Genomic DNA, 21,233 nt, shown 5'->3' with positions numbered 1-21,233 from the left:
TTTGATCGTAACGATTATAATCAGAGGAAATATTTATAGATTACATGTCGATACATATGTATCGACATGTAATCTGTAAATATTTATAATAGAAAATAAATAAATATTTATATCTAGGTGTTGGTATTTGACAAGTCCTAATACTGAGCTCAGTATTGGGACTTCATTGCTGAACTCCCCGAGTCACCAGAGTTGTCATCGCCACATACGCGGATTATACCGCAGTGCTTGTCTCCAGCAAAAAAGCTACAGAGGCATCACCAAAACTACAAAATAGCCTATCTGATGCCAACAAATGGCTTAAAAATGGAGAATTAAAGCGAACGCAAATCAGTGCAAGTTACATTTATTCTAAAAACATTGTGCATGTATGCCCTGATGGACGGTAGAGAGCTGCCCATAAGGTGATTCGGTAAACTTGGGCTTACATCTGGACCGTTTAGTCCTCACCATATGGCTATGAAAATATATAATCACATACCAAATAATAAAATAAATTATATTTATAAAATATAATTTATTTATTATAAAATTGTCTGTTACTATAAATAAACGCATTTCATTTATTTAATAAACATCTTAAAGTTTTCCTTTTAGACAAATGTTATTATAGTATCTCAGAATTTTTTGATGATAAAATTGATCAGTAAATAAAACCTTCGATTCCCTTACTTAGATAACACGAATCATATACACATCTTTTAAACCTGTGATTTGCAATAAATAATTTGAATCTGAATCTGACCGCCGAATGACCTAAAAAACATATCGAATCCAAGTGAAATAAAATTAACTATTCTAAACACAGAGGGTTATCCTGGCTGCTGGGGAGAAAGTCCATAATAAGTAATGACAACATAGACAGTCTTATAAATTGTTATAAAATCAGTCTGGGTATACGGTATTCAGCTGTGGGGAGCTGCCTGTGCTGCCTCAAATAAATTTGCAACTTACCAGGGTACATACAAAACTTTGACGTTAATGAGCACCGAACATACCTACAGTGAAGGATGAACTAGTTGGTCGCTGCGAACTTAGACCTCGCGAACACAATAATTATTGTGAATATTTCATAAACTTAACCGATTTTCTTACCCATACATACAAAACATGTATTTTTGGCCCAAGTTGATGTGTAGTACAAATATAAAACAAAGCAAATTGAGCTCCAAATCAAGAAAAGTCATTTTCATTGGGAAATAACTTGGACTTTATAAATCACACAAAATATCTGCCAGAAAGGCTGATCGCAAGATCTACATATATAGGTAGGATCTACATATATATATATACTCATAAAAAAAGGAGTTGGCATTTTTCTTTTTTCCAATTTGGTATTATTATTATATTTCGCCATATTTCCTACTTGGGCTAAGCCCAAGAAAAGAAAGATAAAGAAATTATATGTTACCGTCCTCAAAAATCACATTATTTAGTGTTTATGTTGTGACAACTTTGATATAACAATTTCGTTGCCTTAATGCATTGCTAAGGATGAATATAATAAAAAGAATGTCTAAAATTTTATTTAGATTTAAAAGTAAATTTACGCAGACAAAGCCACGGGCAATTTCAAATAAATACGAGAGATTTTAAAAAATCAATTTTCAAAAAGTAAGGAGAAGGACATAGGCATAAATTAAAAAAAAATCTTCTAGGAACATTAATTGTTCCCGTGAGATTTGCAGAAAACCTGTATTCAAAAACTGTATAGAGATTGCGCTAAATGCGGTGAGTGAATTTCAAAGAGTGATTCCATTTCATTCCACACCATTCACATGGGATAAGTTTATTCCCACGATATGTACGAAAGATTGACAAGCGAAATAGGTTCTACTTGGTTCTACGTTTTATAGCTTTGTAATAAAAACTACTAGATGGCGCTGCGTGTATCTTAAATGCATTATGGATATTTTATTTAATTTATACGTATTCTTCGTTTATATACTATCCCAATTCCATTAATACGGAGAAAACAAACTGTTGCCGAGGGATCAACTAGTAATAAATGTTTTTATGAATTCATTTAATTTTGAATATCTGGTTTTCGATTCAATCGAATTGTATCGGTTTTCAAATAGGATTCGAAGCATGCAAGCCCTAGCCCGCCATTGTTGGTGGTTGGTTGGTGTTCCTCAGTGTCATTTTAGTCCAGCTTCTGTGTTTTTCTTTAGTTTTAGTAGTAATGAATATATTTTTTACAAGTATTTTAGTGGAAGAAACAACAGTGACAATAATGCGTGCCGAACCTTTTATACCAGATTAATTGGCGTCTTTGAGTCACCACGGTTAGTTGAAATCGAAAGCTAAGGTTATTTGTTGTGACATAGGTAGTTATATCTGTGATAATTTGTCATCAACGTTTATTTTATTAATTTTGTGGAATGCATTTAGAGATGAGTAATTGATTTTCTCACAATTGTTTAAGTCAGCTTGCTTGTGCGAAGTTTATAACAGTGAAATTGACGGCATGTCTGCCCAAGGACCACCTTGGCGTTGTTCGTTGGTTTACGACAAAACGATCGCGAATCTGTCAAATTCGAATGGGAAAATGTTACTGAACAATGAGTAATGAAGAACAGACTGTATGCGATCTTAATTTGGTAATAAGTTTGTGGTTTTATACTCTCTTTGTGTGGGCCTTCTGCCTTGCAAATAAATGTGAAGTTTGTTTCTCTATCACCTTTGTACTGAGTATTCTTGTTTTCAGTAGTTTATTGTATTTTCAATTATCAAATCTCTCAAAATGGTAGCTATTATGTCTTTTGTGTGAAATATCTAATAAATATATATTTGATTAGTATTAATTGTTTGAAAATATAATGTTTTTTATGAATCTTTGAAAACTTGAATCATGGATGTTAAATTTGTTATGAACCTACCTGAATTGTGATACAGTAACATCTGAAATTTCATTATTGCCTTTAATTGCAAGTTAATTGTTTAATTATGAACAGAAGTATGTGTAAAAATGCAAAATTGTAATACTATAATAAGTCAGTGATTGTTTTCATAACCTGTTATTCTTTAGTACATGCAAGCCTTTGTTCATGGCCTGCCTGTATGAATTTTTCCAGTTTTATCTGGATATAGGGTGCCCTATGTCTTTTTCTGTACTCCTAACTCTCTCTAGAGAGAAGATTGATTGTGGACAAGTTGTGAAAAGTTAACAAATTTACTTTTCCATATTTATTATTTTCACGTTTAGATGTTTTCTTAGATCCAATTTATTTTCAAATCAAATCACTCCAATGATGAAATCAATGTGTATTTATCATTGGAGTCAAATGTATTTATCAAAATAGCCTATGATTAAACTATGTAGTGGAAGTAAAAAAATGTGTGAAAACATGTGTTGAATGTCTGAAAATGAGAGAATGTGTTCATAAATTAAGCTTGGTCTATCTCTTTAAAAAAGATTAATTACATGTATATAAGTTAAGTTTATTAATATTTATAAATTAGTTCTTTTCTTCTTCTAAATAAATATAGGGACAAATCACTCAGATTAAGTTAGCTCCAAAAATATAGGTTCATGGAATTTAACTCAATGATAAGTTTATTTTTAAAACATATATAAATAAACATCCTATATATTTTATGTTCACAAAACCTGAACCCGAGTCCTTTGGAATAGCAATCTGGGATTATGGGTCTGTGACCACTATGTCTCAGTTGTTGTTCAATAAATCCAGTAATATAAACTTTGTACTGCAACTATAAAATAAAATAGCATTTTCAATATTATCCCCTTTTGATTCAAAATGAATAACAATGCTGCGTGTTGTCCAACATGTTTTAGTGCGGAGAAATAGATGAAATAGTCCCAGAATATCAATCGATCAACCGACTTTATAATTCTTTTTAAATGTCATCTGTATTTATTTAAAAAATGTATGAATCTTTGCAAAAATATCTTAAGCATTATTATATAAAATAATTTAAGCATTTAAGCCCACACTTATGCTAGATTATAACTTCTAATAATAACAGCTTATGCAAGATATAAATAGAAAAATCATAACTGGTTATGATGCATTGCATCAACTGTCACATAAGAATATTGATAATACTCTAAACAATGTCTTAACTATTTGATTATTTTTATAGTCATTGTTGTATGGTACAGTATGGATTGATGTAACTGTGCCTGCAGATTGCATACCATTGTATACCATATTACTAACTGCCCCTCTGTGCTTCACTCCTTTAGCAATATCAGGATAAAAACCCCATAATTGTAGACTAACTCTACTCCTCTACCAAACATAATTTCATCAAAATCCATTTAATAGATTTTTGTATACCTATTGTGTATGTTATGGGCTAGCGGCGTCCCGTGGCTTCGCTCCCGTGGGGGGATATTGGGATGAAAGTCTTATTCAAGAAATGTAATGTTGGTTATTGGTGGAAAGAATTTTGAAAATCCGTTGAGTTTAGAAGATCAGCCCCGACACGCGAACTTTCAAATACTTCTTCAAAACAATGTCTAAAACTCAACAACACTTGATAAACTTATTCTCCCAGAAAGAAACGACTTTTTAAAATGGAAGGATTCATACTTAGTTTATTCTTTTATTAATATATTAGCGGCCCGTTCCGGCTGCATTTGGAGATAAAACCATAATAAATTATACACATAAAACTTCCCCAAGAATCTATCTATTGGTTAAAACAACATGAAAATCCGTGCAGTAGTTTTTGAGTTTAACGCGAACAGACAGACGCGTCAGAGGACTTTGTATTATAATAAAGTAGAAGCATAGGGGTAGATTTAGATATGAATATCTACATTAATGTTTATAAGAAACAGTTATATTACAAAGCGGTGGCTAAAGTTACATGCGCACTAACGGCTCGTTCCGTGCACAGGCTTCTCCGCGGCAGTTGATCAGGGGCGATGGAGGTCGGTGCCCGGGCCCTGGACGTGCTGCCGCTGCTGCAGGAGCGGGTGGCGGCGCTGCCGGGCGGGCGAGACCGCCGCGGCGGGCCCATCATCTGGTTCCCGGCCAACTCGCGCCGAGACCGCGTCGCGCCAGATGACTACAGGCGGCTGCTGCACTATCTCACCAGTATTCCTAGGTTCGATTTGTTTTATTTTTTTTTTTTATTATTGATGAGTAGATTTTGCCTGCCTGTCTTTCTTAATTAATTTTGCTAAATTACAGTCGACCGCATTTCAAGTTATCCATCGTGGATGTTTATGCTTCGGTAATAAGGCATAGGGGATAACACAATAGGCTAGTTGACAAATTTTTATTTTGATGACTGTTCGAAGGCATTATATTATTATTGGAAATATAAGTGAAAAAATTAATGTGATATGGACAATGCTTTCAAAGATATGACAAAAATAAAATCACACATTTTTTGACTCATCCAAAGGCTCGATATGAAATCCCACGTAGGAGTGTCGTCACAACGTGCTAAAATTTTCGTTAAGAAAGCTATGTTTGTTCGATAGCTACATTAAATATTACGTTTATGGTAATGACTTCTTAATAAAAGTTACAAAATTTTTGTTTTATATGATGGTTACATTTATTTTTATAATATCATACTTTTTGAAAATGGACTTTCCCATCAACTTTAAATCTTCGTATTTAGATCCAGCTGCATTGTTACAGTCTATGAATTATCATAATGATCCTAAATATATCTATTTTATCTAGTTTATATATGTATATATTTTACAATTCTCTGAGCTTGTCAACTACCCTATTGTGTTCAGTTAAACAATATACACAGTGTGGGTGTAGCAGTGTTAGTCAAATTGTTGTTTAGTGATTAAATTAATTATTAATCAAATTTTGAAAAGCCATATTGTATTTCTCACAAAGGCTTATGCCCTTCTCCATAGTCTTAATGTATGCGAGTTTACAAGAAGTTTGACCGTATTCAAGTTTGTTGGAAAATAAATATAAGGTCTATGGTTGCTTAACATTGGTTTCTCGCATTTCCAGGATAAGTTTATCTGTTCCTTTTAAAAGTTTCTCGTTAAAAAGCCCTTGCTGTAACAGCGATAAACTCGTTCAACGCCTTGCATTGCAACTCGAGGACGAAACCATCGATTTAGTATATTGGTAAAAAAAAAAAAACAATTAATAGTTAGTGATATGTTGTATATTAAGACGCATGAATATACCGAGACACATTCTTATACTAAGTGTATCTTTATAAACTAGGTCATCTTACTCTAATCTAGGCTAATCCTGCTGTTAGACTAGATCGTAGTAATATTAGCGTGTTTAGTTGTATTAAAGAAATACGTTAAAGTTTGAAAAATAATTCAAAGATAAAAAAAAAATTTTCCTCGAATTTAATAACTGTAAAAAGAATGATTGAAAAATAAATAGTATATAATTGATTTCTCTCAACTAAGTGCGTTCTCAGTTCCTTACATTGGGTGTTGGAGCCCAGGATCAGCTAAAACAAGCCTATAATTTATGCTGACAACTTAAATCGTTACATGTTACAAAAGCCACAGCATTTCTTCATAAATTAACCTAAAGCCACAGATTTCTTCATTTATTGACCTTCAATAAGCACTTTTTCACGCCTCGTTCCGGCGTCGCTCGGGTAAAACCATAATAATAAAAATAAATAGCCTATGTTACTTCTGAAGGTTTCATCTGTCTCTGTGCCAAGTATTATCAAAATAGGTCCAGTAGATTTTGAGTTTATTTATTTGAAACAAAAAAAAACTGATAATTGATATACATATATTGTCCAATTTATAACACTAGTATGGATAGTAATCTCTCAAAAAGCTACGATCTACCTTTAGAAAACAATTTTTGTTATGTAATAATTATTTTTTAATGTTTATATGCATTTTGTAATACCTCATTCTTAAAGAGTACTTGCCAATGATAAATATTTCCTGCAATTACTTATCATCAACAATCACTTGTTTGACAATGCCTTGTGCCGTCTGTCCGTCTAAACAATCATCCTTCTCAGAATGGCACTTATACTTTCAAAACTGTATAATTAATATTGATAAATCTCCGTGGCTTTGCGGTCGATAGTTCAGTAAACCCCGTCAGAATTGCAGTAGAATATATGGGATATGCACTTAAGTGCAGAGTTATCCTTTTTATCCCATAGGGTTCGGGATAGCTTTTCGCATTAAACTAGATATCAATATAGACTGAAAAAGCATGTTTCAAAGCGTTTTGTTAATTTAATTATAAAAAATGCTTTCGATTATAATATACTTAATAGCTGCGTAAACATCAATACATTCAGAATATTACCCCCCTATATACACATTTACAAACAGTTTATTTCTAATATTACCGTAAATTGTAAAAATCAAACAAGAAATTATGGTGGGAAGTGGTTACCGCAGGCTAACAGTTTTAGGTTAGGAAACGCTGTTCTAAAATGATAGATATTGTTGCAGCGACTCGGTCAGGTCCCACGGCTTCACAATACTAATAGACATGCGCGGCTCAGCTTGGGCCGCCATCAAGCCGATCCTGAAAGTGCTGCAGGAGCACTTCTCGTCCTCCGTGCAGCAGGCCCTGGTCGTCAAGCCTGATAACTTCTGGCAGAAGCAGCGCACCACTATAGGAGCACATAAGTACAAGTTTGATGTGAGTTTTTTTTTTATTTATTTTATTTTTTGTTACAAGGAAACCTATGCTACGCCCAGGAATGCCGTAGTGTAGGTAGTATAGTAGGATATGCCCGCTTGAATCATCACAACTTGTGTCCCCTAAAGGGGTAGGCGGATAGATCTCAAACAAAATGGCGGGGCGATGTAGAAGAGTTTCAGCGCGGTTGACAGAAACCTATGGAAGACAAAAGGTATCTTTGTACAACAGTGGGACACGTAAACAGTCTAGGAAAACAAATCATTTATTTCAGGTGTTTAATATTCTACGGTCCTTACAATCTAATTACATGAATGAATATATTAAAAAAATGATAATTACATTATATTTGGGATTTTATTGTTATTGAGTGCAATACACTCGATGTCTATGCCCCTCTCCCGTTTGTTGTGAAAGAAGAACAAACACGAATTCACATTTATAATATTAATAAGGAGGTATTAGATAAGATAAAAAAATTGTTAAGATATTCCCGAAATAATATTTTCTTCTATTCTATCTTGTGTTGAATCCAAACTTTTTAATATACAGATGTATACCGTGGTAGTAAATTTAATTTTAAAACGAAAAATTCGGAAATGATATATGTGTCGCGGTTTTTATTTAAAATATATATTTCAAATGTAATAAATAGTTGACGTTGGAATCGTGGAGGTGATGGTCAACAATTTCCCGCCTGTCTCTCGTGGCTCGCGCTGCCTCCCGCAAGTTTATTGAAATTCTGACGTAAATTGAATGTTTTGACTACACCGAGAGCACGAAAGCCGTGGACATTTAATATTGACGTGTGGTTTCCGGCCTAGAATAGGAGTACTCCCTAATTTCTTTCACTAACTGAAAACAATTCGGTCTCTCTCTCTCTTCCTAGCGTTTTACCGATTTCTTCTGCCGCCATTGAGCGTCGGAGTCCAGGGTTCGCCTTCTTACTTGTTCACTTCCATTAATATATAATGTCATCATAGTTTTAATCTTCAAAATTTTAAGATTTATTATTTTGTATTAGGCTTCAGGGTGTCAGCTGAGAAATGATTTTGGGAACTCAGATTAGAAAGACTTGTTTTAATTTCGGAATTTCAATGTTTGAATGTGTTTTCCCGTTGTTGCAGACTACCATGATTAGTTTAGAAGCACTGCCCAAAGTGATAGATAGTTCGCAAGTGCCTACAGATTTGGACGGAACTCTACAATACGACCATGCACAGTGGATCGACTTGAGACTGGTGCGTACTTTCATTTATTTATTTAAACTTTACTCGTGTAACACAGCTGTAAAATAGTAACAATATAATATACCAAAATAGTGCATATTGTTCTTTGTATACAATATCAAAATATATTGACTTACTTAAGTATTTTTCAAGTTTCCCTATTTCGCAATAGGTATGTATCAATGTACATACAAAAAAATGTGTAAAGGAAGTACCTATGTATAAAGGCAGTATTTTATTTATTATATTAATTAGGATTATTTACTATTGCTATTAATTTCTTCTACTTACATAAAACAATTTATTTCGTCTGTTAAATTAAATTTATTTATCTTTATTTTGTTCATCAATAGGTATTTGCTTAAAATTTTAAAAGTCCTGACACTGAATAACGTTTATTTATTTTGAAAATCTTTACAAAAGTTACACTTAGTTTAGTTGGCAGACCTCTGGCACGAATACCATCCTTGACGATATCAGAGCAGCACTTGCGTTTGTACCTTCAGGATCAGATAGAAGGGTGTTGATTAACCGTATTGTTCACATTTCAAAATGAAACTTATTTTGTAGGCATTATGGATGAAAATACGGGTCACTCACGTGCGATTATCGATGGTCTACTAATAGACTGAATCTATAGTCAACTATCCCGTCGATACACACGTCTATTTCTCACGTTACTTTTAATAAAATCATGTCGTAGGCCTTAGAAGACCTGATGTGGCAAGCGGGCGAGTTGTTAGACCGCCTGGACGACTTGCAAGAGGACGTCGCACGCGCAGACTTCGCCGATGACGTCACCGGTGCGCGCAGAGCTATCGACGCCCACGCTGATATTAGCAAACGGTTGGCCAAGGTCCCTGTGGATGAATTGGAGGCTCAGGGTAAGAGAACAAACTTCTCTTTCAGGTCCAATCCGTTTTGGATTTTTCGGTATAAATGTTATGTTTTTGGGTTGATGGGGACTTTTGTAAATAACTAGAAAAAAAATATTCTGATGTGCAATTTTTACCCGTGTACATCATAATAATAATTACAGTATTTTTTGCGTCGTTCTCTCTCTCAAATACGTGGCAATTTTTTTGAGAAAAATGCATATTGTATTTTTTTATGAATAAAATCCTATTTGATATAGTTGCTAGTATGGGTATCTCCATCCACTGTAGACGCCACTGTCAGAAGTTTTTTGAAATGTCAGTGATTTGACAGTGATCGGTTGACAATTAATAATATTATATGAATTGTCAACCGATTGCATTAGCGTTGCAGAGGAGAAAATGTTTAACGTAAACTTAACGTATCCTTTAATGTTTGAAGTTTGAAGACCCCTACTTCGGCCACAACTATCTATGTATTTTTTATTATGTAATCGATTCGAATACTTGTATTAACTTAACATACTTGATTAAAGTATGTAAGTTAATCATTATAAGTTAATGACTCAAATAACACTGATAACAGTTTACACAACGGTTCGGTAACCGATGAGGAACAAATAGTGTTCGTAATAACATTATTGCATGCTATATTGATATCAATCTGACGTGTAATCAATGTATCCACTTGGTTTCTGTGCAAGTTGCGTCCCCAGCCCGACTCCCGTGGGAACGTCAAGATGATATGAATGTAATGACAAACCTAAGGCTTTACAAAATTAATTGCAAACTCGTCGCAATTACCGCGCTATAAAGATCCTGTTGGGGTAACCTGACATATGGTCGACCATAGTAGGTTTTAACAAAACTTAGGATTTGATTAAAGATTGTGTTAAAATCTTCTATGAATTGTAGAATAATATTGTAAATTCGAAGGTCTGTTATGCTTCGAAAATAAATTTTGAGAAATATATATTTGCCTACAATATCTACACCTGGCTTTAGGTTATATTACTATGCAGTCTTTACCAGTCCTGGATCCTATCAGACGCATCTAAAATACGATTACATGGCAATAAAAAAACATAAGTATAAGCCATAAGTAATCTGAAACAATGAAAGCGGCCGTGTGACTCGTATATCGGTTTCTGCGAATTAAAAACTTTATAGTTTTCAGGAAATATAGGAATAAATAATAAATACTAGGCTGGATTGCCGGTGTCGTAAAATCGATATTGTGGAGAAGGTGAACGAACGTGCAAAGAAAAAAAGAACTGTCCCAGTTCTGTTGGTTTTATTAAAAACAAACGTGCGAGTCGGACTGGTGCACTGGGAGAATCTACAAATAGGGAGACTTTAAAATAATATTCCCATAAAATAGGAAAATAATATATTATTTTATTTTTCAAAATTGTTTTTTCAAGACATTGTTATCATTGTTTATTAAGTTTGAAGTAAACTTGCCCACAAGTTTTGACAAGTTCTATCATTAATTATATAATTTTAATAATTAAGTATCAGAATGTTAAAAAAGAGAGACCAAAAGTAAAGCATGGAGGGAGCGTTTGGCCAGCGGTGGGACACTTGACTCTATTCTCATAAATATCATTCTAATAAAATCATCTTTTTAAAATATAAGATTTAGTATCGAAGCACCTATGATATTGAATCGTCCAGTAAACAAATACATACATCCATATGGAGATGATAGCGTATCACTTTACACCGCATTGACTTCTATATCTCCCTAAACGATGTTTAATTGAACACATTGTTAGCTGGATGATATAATTGTTGTTGAAATACAGTTGTAATTTTAGATCCGTGCTAAAAAGTTCTTAAAATATCAATACATATAATAAAATAGTAGAAAAAAATTATGTACATTGAATAAATTTACATAAAAATAAAATAAGGCGATGGAGTCACAGCAACAGAGTAAGAATTTGAAAAAAATCTGTCTGTCTGTTTGTACACGTTAATCTTCGGAACTATTTGACGGATTTGAATTAAACTTTTTTGTTATATAGATATTGAGCCTGGGCAACATATAGGGTATAAATTATATTGAAAACTGGCACACCTGATGGAGAACAATGATGGTACAGCTAAACTATAGAAAATATTGAAATGACGCCATAACAAAAGTTATTCAGCCTGATGAGCATTTACTGTTGAGATATAAAAATCAAAGATCTGGAACACCTGATGTAGACCCATGATGGTGCAGCTAAATTATAGGGAATATAGAAATGACGACTTAACAAAAATTGTTCAATCTGATGAGCATTTTCTGTAGAGGTATAAAAATGGAAGATCTGGAACACCTGAAGAAGGGTCATAATAGTTCAGCTAAACTATAGAAAAATATACTTTTTCAGTCTGATTAGCATCTTCTGTATGTATAGGTATCGTTACATTTGTCTGTACAATTAAATTTCTCTAATAATTTTGACTCCTTACCAAAAATGGGCTTCGCTGGGGTAAAAGCATAATAAACTATATACGAAAACCTACCTCTGGGATCTTTCTATTTAAAAAACCCGCAACAAAATCTGATGCGTAGTTTTAAAGATCTAAGCGTATATACATACATACATAGGGATAGACAGCAAGACATAGACACGACGTAATTCATTTTATACTACGTATAGTTATAAATAATGAAAAACATTGTTAATTCTAAGGTGTGAAGACCATTTTTGTTGACTGCTGAGTTACTGAGGTCGTAAAGTTGCTGTACGCTGCAACAAAATCAAAGTCCGAACGGACAAAAGTGAAAACCGTTCGTTTGAAGTGAAGCAGAAAATATATATATTACGACAGGACAGGGTCACTTGACCGATGAAGGAGGAGACGGAGACCAAGCTTCGTATAACATGTTTCACATCACATATTATTTGATCTAGCGGTTTCACTATACTTTAAATTTAAATATTTCATATAATTAAATAGTTTAAATATTTCATATAATTAAGTAGTATAGTATATAAGTATAGTATATTTGTTAGCAACAAAACGGTCTGTGCTATAAAGAAATGACCTCATCCTCGATTGATCCCCGCGAAGATTTCTTGAATTTTTTGCTCAAAGTTTAATAAACCTTTTTTATTTTGTTATTAAACTACATAATCATATAAGAAATGTATTCAATTACCTTATAGTGTGTATCGTATTATGATGTAGACTGTTTAGATTTTCGTCACTTTCAGTTATTGAATGTTTTTCTCAATTTTGTTTTCGTTACCTATGAGTGCGTCGTGACAATAAACAAATCATGAAAGAAAAAATGAGGATGCCTTGGTGAATGTAAAGAAGTTGCATCATAAATATAATATATACAAAATATATAATATACTTATGAGTTAATAGGGTGGGATGCGCCTTCGTGCATGTTGCTTGGTATCTACATTAGTGTACTCTGTGTCGTAGTAGCGCATTGTCTGCGTAACAGTTCGCGGTCGAGTGGCCGCGGCCGGCGCCGGGGCGCGAGTTTGTATACCTAGTGTTGCTTGTATAACAGGCGGGTTGCACGCCACAACAGAATAAACTTAGAAAATTAGGCTAACAAGTTCCACTTTGTAATTAATACGAAAGTCGCGTCCACATTAGTGTAATGCGACCTTTGACGACAATAGCGGAGAAGTTTAATTTGTCAAATTACTTTATCATGGAAATCGTATTTTAATATTGAATATCGTTAAAATAACGTATTTTTTAGACATTTGTAATTGGGAAAATATGTCTGTGTTCAATTCGATATTATTTTTTGATCTATAAATGAAACTTTTAATTGTGTTCATCAAAAGACATGGTGCGAAGTTGAATTATTAATCCAGAAGAGAAAGTTTATAGAACATTTTTACGAACAAAACATAATCGAATAAAGACTTGAAAAGTTATTGATGTAAAAATCAACACGAACGGCGTTACTTGGAAATAAATGAAACAGCCGTAAGATACGAATAAATGACAGAATATTCATACACATAAAATGATTATAGAGATAAAGGCGGAATACACGGAACGTATGTAACATCGCAATAGAATAAGAGCAAAGTTAAGCTGGTATAGGACATCCGTTTCCAGCGATGTATTTCAGGTACTTTGTGTGTGCAAGCCTTACACGCGGCCACAGTGCAATGTATCGTGTGTGACACAACAGGGCGCCATGTGCCTCGATTGTCTACGCGGCTGTGACAGTGAGGACGGTGCGTTGGTAGACTGTAGTCTGTAGTCTAGACTGTGGACTACGTGTATAGTTCGTATGGTGTTTGGTTTTAGTGCGTGCACTGGACATGGCTTGCCCACGTATGTTTTGTATATGATATTAAAAAAAAAAACACACTTTCTCTTTAACGTAAATATTCAGGAATTATTTATGTTTATAATAAAATATCCACTTTGTTACGTAAATATCGAAAGTAAGAACTTTGCTGTGCAGTTCCTTTGGTAATTTGTATGTTTCAGTGCCCTCAAACTCTGCTTGTTACGTACTTTAATTAAGTACATGAACGGAACTTAATTAATTGTACTTACTAAAAACTGGAAAAAGCTTAATATTTTTCCATTTAGATTCCTATAGATATTGAGAAATGAAAGTGAAAGAAAATAATTTTATGTGATGCAAGAATATTTGCTATTAATATTACGGCAAGTTTATTATTCTGAAAGTTAAGGGTAAACTATTATTCCGTGGGTAAACTATTAGTTTCTTATTTACGACCGTATTTGAGAATTTTGCGTTTAACTTTAACGCTATTGAATCCGAGGTACATTGAAAACATTATTGTGCCCCGTATAGGATTCTATTGTCACATCCATAACTCTTTAATTAACAGTTTATTTGCGCTTTAAAGTCGAAATTGAATTTCCTCACCTTTGTTTATGACATGTTTTGTTCCGAAATGTCGTTAAAGTGGACTCGACGTATGGACGGACGTCAGTTTAAACCATGCATTGTTCCCGGCGGCGATCGGCAGTTTTCCACAACAAAGACTTCCAAAGTAGGATTGACGTCAGGTAGGCTTTGAACATTTTCGTGAACACCTATAGTACGGAAAATTGGAAACCCGTCAATGTAGTCACTGGAGTCACAATTTATTTTGTACCGATACACTCTGGACCGCCTTTATAAAGCCTTTTCGTTATTAATTGTTAGGGTTTTGCACCAGAAAAGGTATGTAAGGAAAAGGTCAATAAAAAAAACTTCGTTGTCTGTCTGTCAATATCATATTATCAGCAACTTCCTAATTATTATAAGTGTGCTACAATTTGGATTTCGGTATTCGTTAATTGTATGTAAAAAATACATTTTAATAACGTTTCGTTAATTTAAAAATAATTAATTTTTTATCGACGTTGTATTATCTTGTAATTCTCCAAGAGTTCGCTGGAAGAAATTGCTCACAGCTATAGGCTGCCTTTTGAGCATATAATAATTTAAGTTTCAAGAATGTAATTGTACCTATATTTTTATTATGTGCAATAAAGGGTTATGTGTGTGTGTTAATACCTTATATATATATATATATTCTAAAATATTTTCTTTCGATTATTAAGTCAATTTCATATTAGTTAACATTGATTATCCAAGAGTGGGCTAAAGGCGGTATTGCTCAAGTGCACTAGGCGGTTGATCCGGGAGGCACCTCGCTTCATTACTCAAACAATGAAGAATGTTTAGCAATTCTTTCACTTTGCGCAATCAACTGTATTACAAGTTAACTCCGAGCTCTACCGCGCGGCAATAGAACCGAATGTTTAGTAAATAAAGTAAGTAGTAGCGGAAAATCGAAAGTTTTCTGCTACCTGTACACTTGTTAAATACAATGTTCAAACTTCTGGCAACTTTAACTTTGGGTTGAAGTATAGCTGCAGTGAGTACCTACTACTAGACTTCGGAATTCGGTCAACGAGGAACGTTTTACAATATCTTACTTTGACAACTTTTTCAATAAGAATGTTTGTCTTGAGGTAATTAATTTGTCGCTAGTTTGAAACTTCAATCAAAACAAAGCTAAAAGAGGTCGCTTAATCGCGTCCAACACTTGCACATTTTGAACTCATATTTCAGATAGGTATGGTATAGTATAAGTACACTAGCTTTTTGGTTGTGTCAATGCGACAGGGATCTTTGATATATATACGTACTTTATTGGGAAATATTGTACTACTTATAGGTATGTTGTCTATTTTATTAAATCTTAATACCATTTTAAAGCGAAAGCTTTCTAAGAATGTTAAGTTATTAGCTACTCGCTTATGCGGATACACTGTACGGATTTTGTTGAAATTAGGGTAGGTACCCTAATTTCAACAAAATCCGTACAGTATGGTGTGTAGGTACACACCCAGGAGTATTCCCTAGAGGGAACCTATTCGATCGAACTCTGGTATCAATTTTTAGGATTAAATTGGAAGTGAGAGTGATGTTCGATCGAATGGGGCCTCTCCCGGACTAGCACGGGCAACGTATGTGTATGTTGGTGTGTGACTGACAATAGTAAGTAAAACTAATGGTGTGTAGGTGAGCGTGTGGTCCAGAGGCTAGAAGCAGCGGAGGCGGCGTGCGCAGAAGCGAGCGGCAGCGGCGGCGACGCGGCCGCGTTCCATTGCGGCTCGGCGAGCGGCGTGCGCGCACAGCTCGCCGCCGTGCGGAGTGCGCACGCGCACGCACACAAACTCTGGCAGCATAAGAAAATGCAGCTCGATCAGTGCTTTCAGCTGAGGCTGTTCGAGCAGGATTGTGAGAAGGTAAGTTTTTGCTGTTTTAACGCGAAACACTTAGCTATGTTTTAGCTCGTATGGATTTTTTAACATAAGTTTGGCTTCGATTTCCGTAGGAATTCCAGGAAAGCTTGAATCATGTTTCAAAAGATGAATTTACGTAATCTGCTAATAGATAAACAAATTGTTATTCTTGAAAGACAAATTGAGCTTTTATTGTTCTCAGATGCTGGAATGGATCGTGAACCACCGCACAGCGTTCCTCGCGACTTACGTTGAGATCGGAAGGTCTTGTACGGCGGCGAAGCGGCTACAGGAGGAGCATGCTAGGTACTTACAACCTCTCTCATCTGAACGTTTGCCCGGTTCTTTCCATCGCGAGAGTCCAGAGCCCGCATTCTTATTTTTACTCCTCTACTTCTCACGTTAGACTGACACGCATATCATGCTTGACCATATCAAACCAGCACTTCACAAATCTTTTTGGTTCTATTCCATTTTCCCCATTCTATGAGAATTGAACTTGACGAAAAAGCAATTCGTAAATCAAGATTTCATTTTGAGCACTAATTTTATTTACATCCAAACATGATGTGAAACTTAATAGTACCTATTGCCTAACCGTCTGACTAGGGGAGGTATATAATGCCTTACCAAAATGACTACTTCATAAAAAATACAACTTTTTCATATTGACTACGGGTTTTCACAAACTGTAAACAGTTGCAAAAATCCTACTTTGCCAAAATCGAAAAAATTACATCTTCACATTGACTATATTGTTGACAATATGGTGTTGTGTTTAAAGATTCGCAGCAGCGTGCACGGGCGGCGGGCGGCCGAGCGTGGCGCGCGTGACGACGGCGGCGCGCCGACTCGCGGACAAGAGGCATTACGCTGAGGCGCACATCACGCAGCTGGCGCACCGGCTCGAGCGGGCCTACAAACAACTATCCGCTGGTGTGTATTCATTACTTTCTAATGTCAATAACAAGCTTTATGGGTAAAAATTAACAAAGTTGCCGTCGCACGATATGATTTTATGCAAGCAGACCATTGTAACAAGAATAGTAGACCGACCGTTACGAAAATAGAAGTAGACATATTGGGGAAAAAATTACAGATTGGGAAAGTAAACTGAACATGCAAAATTTACCAAAGACTAATCGTTCCGAAGGGCATTTTCTGGCTATTTGGGACTGTCGAAACTTTGTATCCCTTAATTGCCCTTTACGACATCACCTTGAGGTTATGGGGTGGTTCTATTCTAGGGCGGGAAACACACACTTCTAAGTTTTCAGCAATGAATGTGTAGATTTAAATGAGAATAGTATTGAAGACAAAAGGCAGCAGGCTGAGGTTTGAAAGGGTCTACAAGCGGTCGTTTTGTAACAAACTATAGTAGCGATCCAGGGCTTTGCTTACATGTAAATGTCGAATTGATATACTTATATGCTATAAGATTATGATTTTCCCATTAAATCCGGTAAAATTTGCGTGGCTAGTTGTTGTTGTAATCGAATTACAACCTTAAGCCCAAATGCTAAGGATTGAATTAAAAAATAACAGGAATCTTCTCAAAATAGCCTCAAGCCGGATCGCATCAATCAACTACTATGCGCGTTTCAAAAGTCCAAAACGTCCTTGCTTTAAGGGAAATCATATAACTAATGCAGTTCCTGAAATCGGGCGGTGATTGGTCCTGGAAGTCTTAATAATAGTATTGAATTAGCCGACTAAATTGCGGTGATTGCTTCCGCTGTATCCAATTTTTAATTGTTGAAAGCGTTAAAAATCTAGATAGATAGGTAAATGAAGTGTCTTTGATACAATGTGAAATTCGCGTGTAGGTAGCGAGGGGCGGCCCTTACAACATATTTGTTTGAATAGAAAAAATCTTTTTTAACGTCAAATTAAAAATTACATAACACAAGCTTTGTGTTATGTAATTTTTTAATAATCATGTACAAACTATTACTTCTTTAATAATCCTCAAATATTCACTATGGTTCCAGATATAGTCCACTAGCTGCGCCCCGGAGCTTCGCTCCCGTGGGATTTTTGGGATATAAAGTACCTCAGGTTCATATTCTACCTGTGTAGCAAATTTCATAACAATCCGTGTAGTAGATTTTGCATGAAAGAGTAACAAACATACACATCCTCCCAAATTTTTGCATTTATAGGATTGTATATGTATTATTATGATAGTAGGATGTATTGTAGTTCGTAAGGACTTATTCAAGTAAAAACCGTGATAAAACGCAGTTCTTGAAATATCGATCGGTGATTGGTCCTGGATAGTTCTAATCGTATTAGTGCACATTATTCTGACCTCCAAAGTACGTTGATTGCTTTCCGCTTTACTGACTCAAAGGAAATTGTACTGCTATGTTATCAGGCCAGAGTGCAGCACTGAAATGTTCATATTATTAATTCCCCAACCAAGTGTTACAATGATCTACAGTATAGTGTGTATAATAAAATGTGCAGTCCAGCTATAAAGAGTAGTATATTTTTTTGCCATTGCAATACTAGATAGAATGGTCAAGATTGGACGATAAAACCAGTATTGCCAGCCAGGATGGATACAACGCCACGTCAATTATTTTCTATTATTTATAGGCATACTGTATAGGTACACTGTGCAGACTGACAAGGATATTTAGCCTGGTGAGGTCGTTGCTGTTATAGTATAAATTCGACAAGAAAATATTAATAAGGTTTTCTAATATTGTTCGCCTACTCAAATTTCCTATGTGACAGACTTTAAAAAGCATAACAAAAGAATTCTTCTGTCTCATTTGGGTATGCTAGCTTGTCGTTTAGTTTTCGTAGTCTTCACGTGTCCCTTGTAGCTCAAAACAACAATCTTACAGGGCTGGAAGAGCGTTCGGCCGTGCTGTCTCTGTCTGTGGTGTTTCACCACAAGGCGGAGGCGTACGTGTCGGCGGTGAGCGGGTGGGGGGCGCAGTGTGCGGTGGCGCTGCAGCTGGCCACGGGGCAAGGGGGCGCCGCGCCCTGCGCCGACCCCAGGCTGCTGGAGCAACACGCCCAGCGCCATCGGCAGCTGTACGAGCATATGTGTCAAGCTTACACCGAGGTACGTGTATAAATCCAGTTTCTGATGAAGCAATGAAATGGCTCTGGTAAGAAAACAAAAATCGTATGGTGTATCGATACTGCAAAGATAAGGAAATTACCCCTTGTTGCCACGCACCATATCCACCGTGTTATATTATCACTACCACCATAAGTTCATTAAAATGTGACTTGACCCGGCTCGAAGGATCAGATGTTGTTGATTGGCTACGAGGAAAAGTGACGTCGAGACGAAATACATTTTTTTAATGCGTAATCTTAATAAGTAAAAAAATATAATATTTTCCTTTTTATACGTTATATGCATTATATTCTGAATTTTGTATTATTAATGTTTTCTCATCAGGTCCATTCTACAAGTAAAAAGCTGCTGTATCAACTCGACCACTTGGTGCAAGTTTGCCATCAAACAGATCCCGCTGATATGGTGAGATGTTTTTGACAATTATTTTTTTACTTATAATCATCAAAAGGCAGTGGCGCGAGGAATTTCATTGACGGCAGCCTTTACGTCCGTAATATAGCAAACTCCAGGTTTGCTCAGCGCCGCCTACAATGGAACCTTGCGTAAATCAGAAAATTATGTATGAACAAATTATAGTACAAATGTTGGGGTATCGCTTCCGCCTAGCTCTGGCAGAAGGGGCCACCCTAGAAGTCCTTGTTAACAGTGTAATTTTAATATCATTTTCACGCAATCCAAGTTCTATTCACCAATTTTCTACAATGTTTTTCAAAGGCTCGGATAGATCCAACTTTTTCGATTATGAATTTGCATGGAATCCTCGAAGAAATTTGTGAAACTTAGATTACGTGACAAACCGGTCCCGTATTGCACGAGTTGTATATCTGATCGCAGAGCGAAGGTTCAGTGAGCGCAGCGAGCAGCAGCGGCGGCGACCCCGCGGCGGACTACAGCTCGGGCGCGAGCCACGTGCTGGCGGTGATCCAGCAGATCCTGGGCCACCACCGCGCGCTCGAGGCCCGCTACCACCAGGCGCGGGTCAAGCTGCACCAGCGCCTCGCTCTGCTGCTCTACAAGGAGGACTGCCGGCAGGTTAGACACGATACAGACGTACTCTGCCTGTGTTGCCAATACACGAAAAAAAGCGGCCAAGTGTATTGCGGTTTACGATTTATGACGTATAAAAAAAACACACATTTTACCATTTTGGAAGTGTCGCTCGCGCATATTATTTAGTTTAGAAAAAAGTTATATTAGACACCTCAATATCATTTTTGAAGACCACACGTATTTGATAAAAAAAATTACGGGTTTTATAAAAAAAAATTGACTACGGATCCCTAAAGAGGCCATTTTTTCCGTATAATGGCAGAGTTTCCTAATAATATACGACGATGGTTAAATTGGGGCAGGTGCAGCTGCGAAGGGGTATTTGTCGCTATACGACATCGTCAGTTGGATGTCTGCCCAAATTTCTAATCATTGTACCGTGTGACACTTTTCAGTAAATAAAATTTATTTAAAAAAATATTCGAGCGTAATTTGAATCTTAAGCGTATTCCCTATTGTTAAACGTTGTCATCATATAATATAGAAGAATGTGAGCTTCTGAATTCTTTCGACACGTGGCGCCACTAGTGAGCGAAAATGGTAGCTCTAATTATAAATTAAAATATCATTGTTTATTTCCTAAAAATATATATTAAATTACTATTTAATTCATATGATTGTC

The 21,233-nt window shown here is 35.6% G+C and overlaps 1 protein-coding gene across 5 annotated transcripts in view; it reads left to right on the top strand.

Moving 5' to 3' along the window:
• Nucleotides 1-2,108: 2,108 nt before the first annotated feature.
• The window catches only part of trio, a 200,595-nt gene continuing 181,470 nt past the window's right edge, over nucleotides 2,109-21,233 (top strand). For 2 of the 5 annotated variants that reach the window (XM_053768430.1, XM_053768428.1), the window contains exons 1-11: nucleotides 2,111-2,288; nucleotides 4,873-5,082; nucleotides 7,409-7,601; nucleotides 8,729-8,842; nucleotides 9,534-9,714; nucleotides 16,235-16,461; nucleotides 16,661-16,764; nucleotides 17,243-17,394; nucleotides 19,314-19,537; nucleotides 19,883-19,963; nucleotides 20,396-20,593. In XM_053768430.1, coding sequence (XP_053624405.1) covers nucleotides 4,901-5,082; nucleotides 7,409-7,601; nucleotides 8,729-8,842; nucleotides 9,534-9,714; nucleotides 16,235-16,461; nucleotides 16,661-16,764; nucleotides 17,243-17,394; nucleotides 19,314-19,537; nucleotides 19,883-19,963; nucleotides 20,396-20,593 — 1,656 coding nt within the window. In that variant the 5' untranslated portion in view covers nucleotides 2,111-2,288; nucleotides 4,873-4,900. Of the gene's footprint in view, nucleotides 2,289-2,583; nucleotides 2,604-4,872; nucleotides 5,083-7,408; nucleotides 7,602-8,728; nucleotides 8,843-9,533; nucleotides 9,715-13,988; nucleotides 14,017-16,234; nucleotides 16,462-16,660; nucleotides 16,765-17,242; nucleotides 17,395-19,313; nucleotides 19,538-19,882; nucleotides 19,964-20,395; nucleotides 20,594-21,233 lie in introns of those variants that run through there. The other 3 variants (XM_053768432.2, XM_053768429.1, XM_053768431.1) reach the window with 3 other exon arrangements.

Source organism: Plodia interpunctella, chromosome Z (assembly GCF_027563975.2).
Source record: "Plodia interpunctella isolate USDA-ARS_2022_Savannah chromosome Z, ilPloInte3.2, whole genome shotgun sequence".
In the NCBI taxonomy this organism is placed as follows: domain Eukaryota; kingdom Metazoa; phylum Arthropoda; class Insecta; order Lepidoptera; family Pyralidae; genus Plodia; species Plodia interpunctella.
This window is presented reverse-complemented; position numbering and strand designations above follow the sequence as displayed.